At 45.2% G+C, this 15,902-nt stretch overlaps 1 protein-coding gene across 3 annotated transcripts in view; it reads left to right on the top strand.

Annotated features, from left to right (window-relative positions):
* Positions 1-15,696, top strand: part of LOC138645426 (syntaxin-binding protein 4-like) — a 45,173-nt gene extending 29,477 nt beyond the window's left edge. The window contains exons 1-22 of one of the 3 annotated variants that reach the window (XM_069734740.1): positions 608-839; positions 1,747-1,820; positions 2,939-3,034; positions 4,397-4,466; positions 4,549-4,623; positions 6,746-6,828; positions 6,972-7,098; positions 7,187-7,319; positions 8,761-8,867; positions 8,997-9,147; positions 9,239-9,305; positions 9,392-9,489; positions 9,686-9,782; positions 12,515-12,651; positions 12,741-12,833; positions 13,707-13,772; positions 13,859-14,050; positions 14,156-14,266; positions 14,462-14,511; positions 14,639-14,745; positions 14,845-14,899; positions 15,039-15,696. In XM_069734740.1, coding sequence (XP_069590841.1) covers positions 694-839; positions 1,747-1,820; positions 2,939-3,034; positions 4,397-4,466; positions 4,549-4,623; positions 6,746-6,828; positions 6,972-7,098; positions 7,187-7,319; positions 8,761-8,867; positions 8,997-9,147; positions 9,239-9,305; positions 9,392-9,489; positions 9,686-9,782; positions 12,515-12,651; positions 12,741-12,833; positions 13,707-13,772; positions 13,859-14,050; positions 14,156-14,266; positions 14,462-14,511; positions 14,639-14,745; positions 14,845-14,899; positions 15,039-15,147 — 2,244 coding nt within the window. In that variant the 5' untranslated portion in view covers positions 608-693 and the 3' untranslated portion in view covers positions 15,148-15,696. Of the gene's footprint in view, positions 1-607; positions 998-1,746; positions 1,821-2,938; positions 3,035-4,396; positions 4,467-4,548; positions 4,624-6,745; positions 6,829-6,971; positions 7,099-7,186; positions 7,320-8,760; positions 8,868-8,996; positions 9,148-9,238; positions 9,306-9,391; positions 9,490-9,685; positions 9,783-12,514; positions 12,652-12,740; positions 12,834-13,706; positions 13,773-13,858; positions 14,051-14,155; positions 14,267-14,461; positions 14,512-14,638; positions 14,746-14,844; positions 14,900-15,038 lie in introns of those variants that run through there. The other 2 variants (XM_069734743.1, XM_069734742.1) reach the window with 2 other exon arrangements.
* The last annotated feature ends 206 nt before the right edge of the window (positions 15,697-15,902 follow it).

Below are 15,902 nucleotides of genomic sequence, written 5' to 3'. Positions count from 1 at the left end.
TATTGAGGTATTATTTGGTCTCATTATTGTATTATTTGATTGTATTATAGTGGTATTATTTGGTCACATTACAATGGTATTATTTGGTCTCATTATTGTGGTATTATTTGGTCTCATTATTGTGGTATTATTTGGTCTCATTATTGTGGTATTATTTGGTCTCATTATTGTGGTATTATTTGGTTGTATTATAGTGGTATTATTTGGTCACATTATAGTGGTATTATTTGATAGTTTTATTTGTATCCACCATGTTGGTATTATTCAGAGACTGTACAGTGGTCTTATTTTGGGGCTGTATCGGAGAATTATTTGGGCGCTGTATTATGGACGGTATTATGCTTGCATCATTGAGAATTTTCTGTCTAACACATTAACCAATTATAAAGAAAAGGGAGAAATGTGGAGGAAAAATCACCTAAACAGTGGTAAAGTGTATGGCCTCCCTTCAGATGTCCTGGACAGATTCGAGCCGTGCCCCCAGTGTTGCCGGCCGGCGGTGTCAGCCCCGTACTGGCCATGAATGATGTCTACTACATGGCAGTCGTCATGTAAGCCGCAACTTCAAGCTGACTTCAGATAGAAAAGCCTCTGGCTGCACACTCAGCTAACTGGCACAGATTAGAGCCGACTTTGGTCCTCAGTGACCCATTTAGTGCCAAGGGGTGGTCGCTGCGGAACAGCTTCCACGCGATGATGAGCCCTCCCCTGCACATATGGGGCCGGTCACCCTCACGTTCCCCATTTGGCCGTGTTCATGTCCCCGGTCACATCACGCTGCAGTCCAGGAGGATGCCGTCCGTGTCCGTCTTCTGTAAAGGAGCCATGATGATCAGCAGGTGAGACGGGCGCCGGTTCCCATAGACTCGGGTCAGCAGATGTTTGGGATTCATACGACACCGCAGAGGTCACATCGGCTCACAGTCCCCTACACAATGACTATTACGCAACGATCCGGACCGGGAAGAGTTAAAAAGACGACGGTTCCGAACCTCCGGTAACATTTTTAACTCTTTCATTGCCAGATCTCGATCAGTTTGGGATTTTGTGGTCCTTGTCGGGGGTTTCATTATTGTATATATGGGGTGTGTGTGTGGGGGGGGAATCTGTTTCGTGTTTTAGGATGTGCCGCAGCCGACACTGGATGAGAATCAATAGATCTCTGATAATAAGATCATATGAAAAAAACGTTCTGGACGTTTATGGGACTTTTATATCCCAAGGAATGGGACATAAAACCCAATTTCGCCATTTTCCAGGTCATTAAAATTTGTATTTTTAACGGGATGAGGAAGGTGAAGCCTGAGGAGAGGGTCTCTGTGGCCCAAAATGAGACCATTGGTGCTGATTAATTTATTAATATATACAGTATATATCATGATGAGATCCATGAACTGACTCGCGCCACTGACAAATGGCCACTTGCTGATTGCCTGCACTGACGTGGCTTCGCCTCTAGGGGCACTGTGCTTATTGCAATTCCTTCAGCAAAACAACTGATCAGGAGGTGATCACTTGTGATCAACCTGTACGCCTAATTCCGCCATAGTGGAGTGGGTTTATCCCTAATGCTTGGTCTTCTCTTGTTCTTCCTCAGAACCTTTGTGACTTGTGCTATCGTCACCATTGCTTTCGGTCCCCCTACTGAGCAGAATCCCTGTCTGCCGTGAGCCGGGTCTTCCCAGAATAGGTCCACAAAGTAGAAAGATGATGTCCGCTGATCCCCTATCGTTTCTGTGTTCGCAGGACATTAATGGGTCCCTACGGAATGGATCGAACCGTTTACTGCATGGAATTCAACGACTGCGTGAATGGACTAGGTGAGACCCTAAATCCTTCTCCCGTGGCAGTTGAACCGCTTGTTTTTTTGCAGAGAGGCGTTGACATAATTATAGGGGGTGCAGAGCTGTCAGGACCAACTGGGGCTGTAGCTTCCAACATTTACATTCTCATTGGCTGGATACTTTTAAACTCCACCCCCGAGGAGCACAGATAAAAGCGTTAACTCCCACTTTCATGCAAATTTGCAAGAGTTCTACTCAGTTTGCCTCCGATTTTGTGAGACAATCCTGCGGAAAACGCAAAATGGGATGATTTACCCAGCGCCCCGATGTCTGAGGAGGTCCACTGCCACATAAGACACCAGTATTAGAGATTGCATATGGGAGGTGGGAGACCACTTTTTTCAGGAGTTGGGTATTTAAAGGGGCGTTTCTACTGTTTCCTGTACTCCTCTGCCATGTAAGAGGACTTCACTTCTACAAGCCAAATACAATAGTTGGTAGTCCGGTAGGAGATGTCAAAATTCCTATCTTTATCAATGTGCCGCTTACAGGTCAGGAAAGATGTATGATCATCCTGAGCCTCCTGGTTCATGACAATAATGGAGAGTGTCTAGAGGACTGTATGCCACGCAGGGTGGATAGTGATGGCAGGTGTATAGGACACTCTGCTCAGGTATAGATTACGATGGAGATGGTGCTCCCAGGATCCCATGATCTCGCCCGATGCAACCTGGCCCCACGAGAATCCTAAAAGCCGCTGACGGATCAGTTTTGGGCTTCTCCATGTTATGGTCAGGATTGGGGGCTTCCAGTTACCGTCATATAAACCAATCACCTCTCACTGTAATCAGACGGGATTTATTCTCTTGCGGTGACCCTTCCCTAAGAGGATTTGTGGCATTGTTTGGGGAAATATGAGACCATTACTTCAATTGAATCAGTGACGGAAGAATGAAAATGGGATATAAAAATGTGAGAAGAGCGGCTATTGTCACCGAACGGCCGAGTGGGAAGGTTGACCCCTTCATTCCCATGGGCCTGGTGAGCCATTAATATGTTCCATCTCTGTCTACGGTAGGTGACGTATGGAGGGGAATGAGATGATGGCACCATGTTCCTGGATCCAGCTCCTAATACAGCAATTTATGTTACAGGCATTAAGGTAATCGGAGGATTGCGGGAGTTCAGTAGAGAAGAATATGGAGTTTACGTGAAAAGAATCCTTCCTGGTGGAGTTGCCTATTCCGATGGTAGGATAAGGTTTTGACATATAGTTTGATGTGTCGTAATCCTTATCTATCATTGCCTTCCACCAGCAGATCCAACTCCAGTCCTTCATGACCTAAACTGGAGATCACCAATCATTAGTGTCCTACACTGGTCACACCAGTCATTAGTGTTCTATACTGGTCATCCCCAGTCATTAGTGTTCTATACTGGTCATTGTCAGTCATTAGTCTTCTATACTGGTCATCCCCAGTGATTAGGGTTATATATTGGTCATTGTCAGTCATTAGTGTTCTATACTGGTCATCCCCAGTTATTAGGGTTATATACTGGTTGTCGTCAGTCATTAGTGTCCTATAATGGTCATCCCCAGTCATTAGTGTCCTCTACCGGTCATCACTAGTCATTAGTGTCCTATACTGGTCATCGCCAATCATTAGTGTCTTTTATTGGTCTTCGCCAGACATTAGTGTCCTATACTGGTCATCGTCAGTCATTATTATCCTATACTGGTCATCCCCAGTCATTAGTGTCCTATAGTGGTCATCACCAGTCATTAGTGTCCTCTACTGGTCATCCTCAGCCACTAAGGTCCTCTACTGGTTATAACCAGTTATTAGTGTCCTCTACTGGTCCTTTCTGTTACCTTCAGCCAGAAGTGTTCTCTACTGGTCTCTTCCATCACTTTCATCCAGAAGGTCCTTTACTGATTCCCTCGATCACTTTCAGGTAGAAAGTTCTTTACTGATCCTCTCCCCCACCTTCAGCTAGAAGTCTCCTCTACCAGTGTCCTCCATCGGTGTCCTCCATCACCTTCAGCTAGAAGTCTCCTCTACCAGTGTCCTCCATCGGTGTCTTCCATCACCTTCAGCTAGAAGTCTCCTCTACCAGTGTCCTCCATCGGTGTCCTCCATTACCTTCAGCTAGAAGTCTCCTCTACCAGTGTCCTCCATCACCTTCAGCTAGAAGTCCCCTCTATCGGTGTCCTCCATTACCTTCAGCTAGAAGTCTCCTCTATCGGTGTCCTCCATCACCTTCAGCTAGAAGTCTCCTCTACCGGTGTCCTCCATCACCTTCAGCTAGAAGTCTCCTCTATCGGTGTCCTCCATCACCTTCAGCTAGAAGTCTCCTCTATCGGTGTCCTCCATCACCTTCAGCCAGCAGCATCCAACCCTGATTTTGCTACCATCATGCTGGATTTCACTATTGTTTCCTTATGGCAATTTCCAAGACCTCTCGCAACCTTCAACCTTACTTTCAGCCAGCCACATAATGTGGTCCAGTTTTTATCTTGGATCCATGTTCCATGTTTTTTGAGGTCTATAGAGCTGTATAGGTTCTCTACACACCATGGAAGCTGATATCCATCTTTTTGTTTTTTTAAGGACGCCTGCTTCCTGGGGATCAGATTCTAGAGGTGAATGGAGATAGTCTGCTCGGAGTCTCAAACGACAGGTAACATCTGGCCGACTGATCGCTAGTTTCCGGGGTTCTCATATCGAGTTGTGAGACTAATTACTCATCGAATTTTCCACAGAGCTGTGGACATTTTACGGATGGCGTCTGCTACCGGCTACATGCGACTCCTCATTGCTCGGGATGAAGAAGCCAGGTTTGGAAATCTTTTCTGATTGTCTAACCTTTCTGGATCATTGGGGTATTCTACACGAGGTTCCTCGATAGCCTGACTGTTGTTTCCTTCAGAGGTTGTTAACAATAAGGGCATGGTTGTTCTTCTGGCCCATGGTCTTCCTCGGCAGAATCACATAGCATGACCACATAATATATGGCTGGGTGGAGAGGAATCGACTCACGGGTCTGGCTAATACAGAGAAGAGGATAAGGTCCCAATTAGAGGGATCCATGACACAGGTTGTCTTCAGGAGACCACCACTTTAACTTTGAAGACATCATCATGTTAGGGCCTGACTTTAGTTCCTCAATACCTTGAGGGAGGAGAGGTAGCACCGCCAGAGGTATCATGGATTTTCAGACTTACGGACAAGATGGCGTCTAATGCTCTCCATCTTGTGAGAAATATCCTAATTTATTTACCATCTGCACAACCTGGCATCTGTTCACGAGCGCCACCGACATGGCATCACATGTTCTCTATCACCGCCCAAACCTCTGACCCTCACACATATCGATGCGCTGACGATCCCTCAGAGACCTGCCATTTATAGTTAACATTTTTTATTTTTCTCTTTCCCTTCTAATGCATCATGTCCAATTACTATTTTCGAAAACTTTTCCAAATTGGGCAGAAATAGAAAAATAAGATGAAGTTTTGGACGTAGTTACTACATTGTGGCCAAATAGACCCCGTTACCTCGAACCAGCATGTAGATTGATGAGAGACTCTTAGAAAAATTCTGGAAAAAAAAATCATCTTTTGTATCCAAATGATAAATCCTGTAAAAAGTAAAGAGGTCGAAGCGGTCATTATCTACAGGGGGTAATATGGGATCAACTCGAAAAGTCATTATCCTAGAGGCAGTCGGACCCCCTGGGGTATAATCCGCTCTGCCGACAGCTGTACGGTAATATAAATGTAACTGCTGTCATCAGAGAAGTAAAGTAAAGAGCGCAGTAATGGAGGCCCCGATATCTGTATTATATAGTCATCCACATACAGTCCTACCCCAACAGTACAGTATTATAGTAGTTATATTCTTGTACATAGGAGCAGTATTATAGTAGTTATATTCTTGTACATAGGAGCAGTATTATAGTAGTTATATTCTTGTACATAGGAGCAGTATTATAGTAGTTATATTCTTGTACATAGGGGCAGTATTATAGTAGTTATATTCTTGTACATAGGGGCAGTATTATAGTAGATATATTCTTGTATATAGGAGCAGTATTATAGTAGTTATATTCTTGTACATAGGGGTCAGTATTATAGTAGTTATATTCTTGTACATAGGGGCAGTATTATAGTAGTTATATTCTTGTACATAGTGAGCAGTATTATAGTAGTTATATTCTTGTACATAGGGGCAGTATTATAGTAGTTATATTCTTGTACATAGGGGGCAGTATTATAGGAGTTATATTCTTGTACATAGGGGGCAGTATTATAGTAGTTATATTCCTGTACATAGGGGCAGTATTATAGTAGTTATATTCTTGTACATAGGGGGCAGTATTATAGGAGTTATATTCTTGTACATAGGGGGCAGTATTATAGTAGTTATATTCTTGTGCATAGGGGCAGTATTATAGTAGTTATATTCTTGTACATAGGGGCAGTATTATAGTAGTTATATTCTTGTGTATCTAGTATAATACTGCTCATATGTACAAGAATATAACTTCTATAATACAGCGCGAAACGGCCGTCGTCTCCGCTCCCCCCTGCTCACTTGAGCTTCGGCTCCGTCGTTGCCCGACCACAGACTTTTAAGATGTCATGTGAATAAAGTGATTTTTTGCACCATAAGACTGGTGAGTGCCCTCGTTTTTCCTTTTCTGTGATGTGGACTATGCAGTTGGATTGGTCTTTTCTATTGTCGAGGAGCACCCGAGGTGTGTGCATTGTGGCAAGACTGGTTAACCCATGAAGCACTGAAGTGTTAATATATCACTTGGCGGGTCCTCACGGTAAAGGCAGTGCCGCCCTATCTACTATTTTATTATAGTTTATTATATTCTTGTACATAGGTGCAGTATTATAGCAGTTGTACATAGAGAGCAGTATACAGATTGTATTGTATATTATATTTTAGGAAGGAATTCTCAGAACTCTTGGAGAAATGTAGCTCTCATAGTGACACAGGATCTTCCAGAAGTTCCCCCATAATGCACAGCAGTGAGTATAGCACCGGATATTCTGGAGATATTTGCACTAAAATTGGTGACTGTGATTTTCTGTTGTATGTGTGTTCACCCTTATGGGGATGACTTGTCAGCCTCCTTTATTCTTTGCTTTCCCCTTGTTGCTCTGTGTCTCAGGCAGGTACCTGGAGAGCACGTCCTCAGAGTCTTCCTCACGATCCCAGAGCCCTTTGCTTCTGAGTCCTGCCAGCTCTCATAGCCAATTTGGAGGGAGCAGCGGGGTTTCTTCATACTCTACAGCAAGGTACCGTAGAGGTCCAGATGATAAAATACCTCTTCAGAAATTTGTGGACTCCGTGTTGATGACATCCCAGTACTCTATTCTTTCCTAGTGACTTGGGAGTCCAGAATATTTCCATACTTAAATCTACAGGACTGGGGCTGGTGATCAGTGGAGGCTCCAATCGACAGGAGGGGCCTATGGTGTATGTGCAAGAGGTGCTTCCTGAGGGAGACAGTTATCGGGTAAGGCAGCCGATAATAGATGTTGTAGACAATTAGGGCTAGTTACTGGCATGGGGTTAAGGTTCAACTTTTCGGTTTGAGCCTAACATTCACTTAAGGGTAATTTTAGGTGTAAAGAATAGCATGGAGTTAAGGACAACCTTCTGGGTTAGACCATAGCATGGAGCTCAGGACTACCTTAGGGTTAGACCATGGCATGGAGCTCAGGACATCTTTAGGGTTAGAGCCTGACTTGGAGCTCAGGACAACCTTTGGGTTAGACCAGGGGTGGGGAACCTCAGGCCCCAGGGCCATGTGCGGCCCTCGATGACCTTTTATCTAGCCCCTGGGCAGATTCTCAAGGACTGCATTCTTGGGCAGGGAGGTGTATTTTGATTACAACCAGCTAATTAATTTCTTCTTGCTCTGTTAGCACACACAGTGTTCACTACTGAACACTGAAGAGCATGCAATGAAAGATTACGTCCTGACACCAGTGCCAGGATGTACTTTGTGGGCGGAGTTTGTACGGCCCCCCGAAGGATGGTATAAATATCCAAATGGCCCTTGGCAGAAAATAAATACCCCACCTCTGGGTTAGACCATAGCATGGAGCTCAGGACAACCTTAGGGTTAGGCCATGGCATTGAGCTCAGGACAACCTTAGGGTTAGACCAGGGGTGGGGAATCTTTTTTCTGCGAAGGGCCATTTGGATATTATACCATCCTTCGGGGCCCGTACAAACTCCGCCTACAAAGTACATCCTGACTGTCACTGGTGTCAGGGCGTAATCTTTCATTGCATGCCCTTCAGTGTTCAGTAGTGAACACTGCATGTGTGTGCTAACAGGGCAAGAAGAAATTAATGAGCAGGTTGTAATCAAAATACACCTCCCTGCTCAAGAAAGCGGTCCCTGAGAATCTGCTCGGGGGCCTGATAAAAGGTCATCGAGGGCCGTAAATGGCCCTGGGGCTTGAGGTTAACCCACCCCTGGGTTAGACAATGGCATGGAATTAAGTACAACCTTATGGTTCGACCATTGCATGGAGATAAGGGCAATCTTAGGCTTAGAGCCTGGCATGGAGTTAAAGACAGCCTTAGTGTTAGACCATGGCATGGAACTCAGGACAACTTTAGGGTTAGAGCCTGGCCTGGAGCTCAGGACAACCTTAGGGTTAGACCATGTCATGGAGTTAAGGATAACCTTAGGGTTAGACCATGGAATGGAGCTCAGGACAACCTTAGGGTTAGACCATGGCATGAAACTCAGGACAACCTTAGGGTTAGACCATGGCATGGAGCTCAGGATAACTTTAGGGTTAGACCATATCATGGAGTTAAGGACAACCTTAGGGTTAGACCATGTCATGGAGCTCAGGATAACCTTAAGGATAATGATGTAGTCAGACATGATGCCATCCATGTTTTTGTAACCCTAAACCCCTCGTACATACTTCTCAGGACGGACGGCTACGATCTGGAGACCAGCTGCTGTCTATTAACAAAGACTCAATGATTGGAGTCACCAATGAGGAAGCCAAACGGATTCTGGCCCGAGCCCGGTTCAGGTGAGTACCGGACCAAATAATCTGGAGCTACGACCATTGGAACAGGACTGGCTGGTCCGATATATGGTGGTTACAACCTTGAGATCTCGTCCTCCTTCTAATATAACCCTCTTACATCTTTCTTCTAAGACAGAACAGCTGCACCGACGTGTCCTTCATACCAAATTTGGGCCGACTTCGCAGTTCCTCCGTATCCAGTAGTTCTTCTTTGCTGCAGCACAGGCTTGTGGGAAATGGACTGTCCCCCTGCAGACTTAAGGTCCACGTGCGATCTCCAGAGGTGAGGGCAAAAGGTCCAGGTACATCCCCCGGTGGAGTGATCTTTATTGCAGCTCACTTTAGTGAATGACTATATTGTATATTTTTTTCAGTGCCGACATGAAAATAACGTGCCTTCTCCGTCCCCCGATATCTGCCCCCCAGAACTGACAATATCGGGTAAGTGGGCTCACTGATCAGTCCGGTGGCTGCACATTATACTGTGGGGGTCTTATCACATTGGATAATATCACATCTCATCGCAGTTCCATCGTCTCCGGCAAATCACAGAACATCTGCAGGAAGCAAACAGAAAGTCTCCTTAGATCCCCATGTCCGTATCAAAGAGGAGAAGCTGGACTTGGTGAGTGACTATCGGTGTCCACTGTATGTAGCCGCACGGAGGGACATCACATCATTCTCCCTCCAGAGCTGCATTCACAATTCTGCCGCAAATGTTTTGTACTTTGGCATGATGTGATATAAACCAGATCTGTATACTCATAAGACATGGTTATCCCTTTTTTGGCTCGTTCGTCATCGCTGTACTGATATTACAGATCCTGGAGATCCTCGGGCTGGAAATATCCAATGAGAAGAGGCGAGAGCTGCACCACGGCCTGATCACAGACTGCCAGGGAACGGTGGCATACGGAGGTGGGTACAGCCCAGTGCGTGTTCACCCTCCGCACATCACGGCACTGCACCATCACATCACTCACTTCACCACGAGTGGACATGTTGCTCTCCTGAAATACTCTGTGCTTCTCAGAGACCCGCTCCTTCCACTACGTATATATCAAATATAAGGGTTGGGCGTTACTTGGGAAATAGCGATCACAAAATAATAAGTTTTCATGTATCCTTTAAAAAGATGTGTAGTAGAGGGGTTACAAGGACACTAAACTTCAGGAGGGCAAATTTCCAACGGATGAGAGAGGATCTTGGTGCAATTAACTGGGACGATATCCTGAGACACAAAAATACACAGAGAAAATGGGAGACGTTTATTAGCATCCTGGATAGGACCTGTGCACAGTATATACCGTATGGGAATAAACATATTAGAAATAGGAGGAAACCAATATGGCTAAATAGAGCTGTAAGGGGCGCAATAAGGGACAAAAAGAAAGCATTTAGAGAATTAAAGGAAGTAGGTAGTGATGAGGCATTAAATAAATACAGAAAATTAAATAAATTCTGTAAAAAGCAAATCAAGGCAGCAAAGATTGAGACAGAGAGACTCATTGCCAGAGAGAGTAAAAATAATCCTGAAATATTCTTTAACTACATAAATAGTAAGAAACTAAAAAATGATAGTGTTGGCCCCCTTAAAAATAGTCTGGGTGAGATGGTGGATGAGGATGAGGAAAAAGCCAATATGCTAAATGACTTTTTTTCATCAGTATTTACACAAGAAAATCCCATGGCAGACAAAATGTCTAGTGATAAAAATTCCCAATTAAATGTCACCTGCTTAACCCAGCAGGAAGTGCGGCGGCGTCTAAAAATCACTAAAATTGACAAATCTCCGGGCCCGGATGGGATACACCCTCGAGTACTGCAGGAATTAAGTACAGTCATTGATAGACCATTATTTTTAATCTTTAAAGACTCCATAATAACAGGGTCTGTGCCACAGGACTGGCGTATAGCAAATGTGGTGCCAATATTCAAAAAGGGAACAAAAACTGAACTCGGAAACTATAGGCCAGTAAGCTTAACCTCTACTGTGGGTAAAATCCTGGAGGGCATTCTAAGGGACGCTATACTGGAGTATCTGAAGAGGAATAACCTCATGACCCAGTATCAGCACGGGTTTACTAGGGACCGTTCATGTCAGACTAATTTGATCAGTTTCTATGAAGAGGTAAGTTCCGGATTGGACCAAGGGAACCCAGTGGATGTAGTGTATATGGACTTTTCAAAAGCTTTTGATACGGTGCCACACAAAAGGTTGATACATAAAATGAGAATAATGGGGATAGGGGAAAATATGTGCAAGTGGGTTGAGAGCTGGCTCAGGGATAGGAAACAAAGGGTGGTTATTAATGGAGCACACTCGGACTGGGTAGCGGTTAGCAGTGGGGTACCACAGGGGTCAGTATTGGGCCCTCTTCTTTTTAACATATTTATTAATGACCTTGTAGGGGGCATTCAGAGTAGAATTTCAATATTTGCAGATGACACTAAACTCTGCAGGGTAATCAATACAGAGGAGGACAATTTTATATTACAGGATGATTTATGTAAACTAGAAGCTTGGGCTGATAAATGGCAAATGAGCTTTAATGGGGATAAATGTAAGGTCATGCACTTGGGTAGAAGTAATAAGATGTATAATTATGTGCTTAATTCTAAAACTCTGGGCAAAACCGTCAATGAAAAAGACCTGGGTGTATGGGTGGATGACAAACTTAAATTCAGTGGCCAGTGTCAGGCAGCTGCTACAAAGGCAAATAAAATAATGGGATGCATTAAAAGAGGCATAGATGCTCATGAGGAGAACATAATTTTACCTCTATACAAGTCACTAGTTCGACCACACTTAGAATACTGTGCACAGTTCTGGTCTCCGGTGTATAATAAAGACATAGCTGAACTGGAGCGGGTGCAGAGAAGAGCGACCAAGGTTATTAGAGGACTGGGGGGTCTGCAATACCAAGATAGGTTATTACACTTGGGGCTATTTAGTTTGGAAAAACGAAGACTAAGGGGTGATCTCATTTTAATGTATAAATATATGAGGGGACAGTACAAAGACCTTTCTGATGATCTTTTTAATCATAGACCTGAAACAGGGACAAGGGGGCATCCTCTGCGGTTGGAGGAAAAAAGGTTTAAGCATAATAACAGACACGGATTCTTTACTGTAAGAGCAGTGAGACTATGGAACTCTCTGTCGTGTGATGTTGTAATGAGTGATTCATTACTTAAATTTAAGAGGGGACTGGATACCTTTCTGGAAAAGTATAATGTTACAGGGTATATACACTAGATTCCTTGATAGGGCGTTGATCCAGGGAACTAGTCTGATTGCCGTATGTGGAGTCGGGAAGGAATTTTTTTCCCCAATGTGGAGCTTACTCTTTGCACATGGGTTTTTTTTGCCTTCCTCTGGATCAACATGTTAGGGCATGTTAGGTTAGGCTATGGGTTGAACTAGATGGACATATAGTCTTCCTTCAACCTTAATAACTATGTAACTATGTAACTATCGTCACTGACATCACGAGTGGAAAGGCCACTGCTTCCTACAGGATGCTCCTCTCCTTAAACCCTCTGTGCTGCTAAGGAATCTGCTTCTTCCATGTCTATCACCCAGACATAGACCGCAGTGTCTCCACTCCCCTCCTGAAATGCTCTGTGCTGCTGTCGTGCCTCCTCAGATCTCCTGCAGGCTCTTCGTGACGGGCTACAGGATGAGTTGGACGACGCCGGTCTGGACTCCGGCTCTTTACTCTTCACCCATTGCGAAGCGGCCAATTTGCTGGACACATGTGCGTTCCACTCCCCGGTCACTAAGGTATGAGGGGCGCTCATTCCGACCACGCCGGCTCTGTGGGGGGCTCCTCCAGCATCACACCTTTCACCCCCTCTGTCCTTATTCTGTAGGAGTTTGATGTCCCGAGGTTCTTCGACAGCTTAGATCTGGAGAAAATGCAGGAAGAAGTGTCTGAGCTGAAGCAGGAGATGCGGCGGCTGAAGGTGGGTGACACAGGTCGGGGTTGTCCCCCAGATGGTGGAGCTTAGGTTCCTCCAGAAAGTTGGGATCGAGACTTCTCAGGAAAATGGCTGAAATCTTATGTTCAGGTTCCTACCCGTCGCCTGCCACATCAGTCACTTCTCTAATGACAGACCCTTTAATATAGACCCCAACCTAAACCCCCTAAACACAGATCCCAAAAGCCCTAAACTTTCACAGGCCAAATTTTCTCGGAGGACCCACCCAGTGTCGCGAGCCAAATATACTCAGGGAACCCGCCCAGCGTCGCTAGCCAAATATAATCGAGGGACCTGCCCAGTGTCACTTGCCAAATATAAACTGGTGGAGACGTCCAGCGTCGCTAGCCAAATATACTCGGGGGGCCCCCGTAAATATATACAGACTCCAAACACTTACAGAGCAGCTTTTTAGACTCTTCCTCTGTGGAGCCCCCATGCTGTCCTGCCTCTGGCTTCAGGACCTGCACACACATGGTCATGTGACTGGTGGTCCTTTTGTGGGTCCTATATGGTCATGTGACCAGTGGTCCTTCTGAGGGTCCTGCACACACATGGTCATGTGACTGCTGGTCCTTTTGTGGGTCCTATATGGTCATGGGACCGGTGGTCCTTTGAAGGGTCCTGCACACACATGGTCATGTGATCGGTGGTCCTTCGGAGGGTCCTGCACATATTCATATGGTGGGTATTATTACAGAAGACTAATGATGACAAAACCACAGTGTGCCACAAGCTCCTGTGCCCCTCCTGGGCACAAGGGTCCCACCTATTAAGCTCCATCTTACTCAGCCCACAGTTTCTATAGTTCCTCCTATTCCAGGAGGCGTCTTTTACTTTGTGATTTGCATTTTGCAGGTTTTGCTTCGAGAAGCAGAAAATAGTAAAAAAGAAGCAGAAGAAGAACTTCAGAAGATAAACCAGGTAGGCGCCATGACCAAATCCCGGCCCCAATGGGCTCTGGAGACGGCACCAGGGGGGTTTCACGAGTCCTCCTCCTTGTATTACAGAAAGTGACAGGACTTCTATCCGAGAACCGAGGTCTCCAAAACAAGCTGCAGATGGCAGAGCTGGCGCAACGGCAGGCGCACAGCGCAGAGCACGACTACGAGGAAGTCATTCACCTGCTGGAGGCCGAGATCTCAGAACTGAAGAGCCAGATGTCAGGGAAGAAGAAGCTGATGGCCATAGAGGTCCAAGAGGTGAGGAGCCAGGAACATGATGATGATCCACCCAGTGTGATTCCACCAGTGGAACTGCAGTTGGCGCCAGTGAGCTCAGCTCATCAGTGTCCGTTCTGTCTTTAGGGTATGGACCTGAACAGACGGTTATCCTTGTCTGACTGTCAACTACGGAAATCGGAGGTGACTCGCAAACATCTGGAGATGTCCAACAAGAAGCTGCTGAACTTCGTACATGTGAGCATCCCGCTACCTGGGGTAACACACACCTATATACCAGAGAAAATAGTATCCTCCTCAGCTTCCAGCATTCTACCTGCAGGGTCTTAGAGGGGAGAAGGGGGGATTTCCTGATCCTGTTTACTGATCCTGTAATTTGCATGATTCACTAGATTGATTTTACTTCTAACTCATGTTTCTCGCCTTCCAAAGAAAATCCAGAAAATATTATCCACTTCCCTCCAGCTTGATGCTGAAAAAGGGTAAGCTAATTTTTGGAATTAATTTTTTTTTTTTTTACTAATGGTTATACCAAACATGCCACGATCTAGACTTTACCCGACTTTCCATGTACAATTTCTGCCTTTTAAGTGGTATTCTCTCTATTAGAGCTGGGGATGTTGAGGACAGTCCTGACGAGAGCCCTGTGAACGTGTGCCTGCCCTCTGCTCAAATGCTGGTGACAGAAGTCACTGATATCTTAGAGTCATGTACAGGTGAGATATAGGACACCAAATGTAAGGGGCAACTCCACCCCGGGGTAACTCGTAGACTGGAGTCCCTCGGTATAACATGATGTTCTGCTCTCGTTTCAGCCTGCCCCTTCTCCTGCGGCGATTTTCACTACAACCGAGCATCATATCAACCGGGGTGAGTGCAGCAGCCAGGTCCCTATGACAGTTCTGACATGAACACACCAGCCATACAATTAAATATATATATATATATATATATATATATATATATATATATTGGATGCCAGTGAATCACATTGTTTTATGTTCCGCAGATCCGCTAGCCGAAAAGTGAGCTGGCCCACCCCGCCATCCACCCACGATCTCAGTCGCAGTGAAGAAGTTCTGTACACAGACAAAGGGTCGAAGGATCAACCAAAATAAACCAAATACCGCCACACAGGAGCCTGCCACTGACGGACGATGAAGGGAGGTGGACACACTACATAACATAGCCAAAGGCAACCTGCCCCTTCTGCCAGAGCAACATGAAGGGAGGTGGACACACTACATAGCCAAAGGCAACCTGCCCCTTCTGCCAGAGCAACTAGAAAGATGTCCACATGCCCATAAAACCAAAGAAATCCCCTGGGAAGCCCAGGGTTGTCTCCCAGCTTTCCTGACTAAGATGACCCAAAGACTTGGGATACTTTGATTTTAGGGGACGTGGGGTTATGCTATGGACGTCACTGGAGTCAGACGCATAGACAGCTACCCATCACCTTCATCCTGGGAAAATCTCACAATAGTTCAACAACAGTACTCACGATTCTTCCATCCCGCCGGACAGGACTATCATCTCCATCATCCGTGACCACCCTTGCAAATGCTCCACTCACTTCCACACAAAGAACAAACAAAGGAAATCCATCTCTTCTCTATATTTTTCTTTGTATCAATTCCTTGTAAATAAACCATCTGAGATGAAAATGTTCACAGCTGTTACAAATCATTGAGGCTTATCAGAAAGGCTTGAGAATTATTAATTTAGTATTTAAAGGCTATGTCCACCTTTGAAACCCTATAAAAATTCACTCCCGTTTTGTGTATACAGCTCTTATTCCAAACTATGTGCATTAGACTGATGCAGCTCCTATTTCATGCTTACAGACTAATAACAAACACTGTAGTCAAATTGT

The sequence above is a fragment of the Ranitomeya imitator genome, chromosome 7 (assembly GCF_032444005.1).
Source record: "Ranitomeya imitator isolate aRanImi1 chromosome 7, aRanImi1.pri, whole genome shotgun sequence".
In the NCBI taxonomy this organism is placed as follows: domain Eukaryota; kingdom Metazoa; phylum Chordata; class Amphibia; order Anura; family Dendrobatidae; genus Ranitomeya; species Ranitomeya imitator.
Note: the sequence above shows the minus strand (reverse complement) of the source record. Positions and strands in the feature narration are given on the sequence as shown.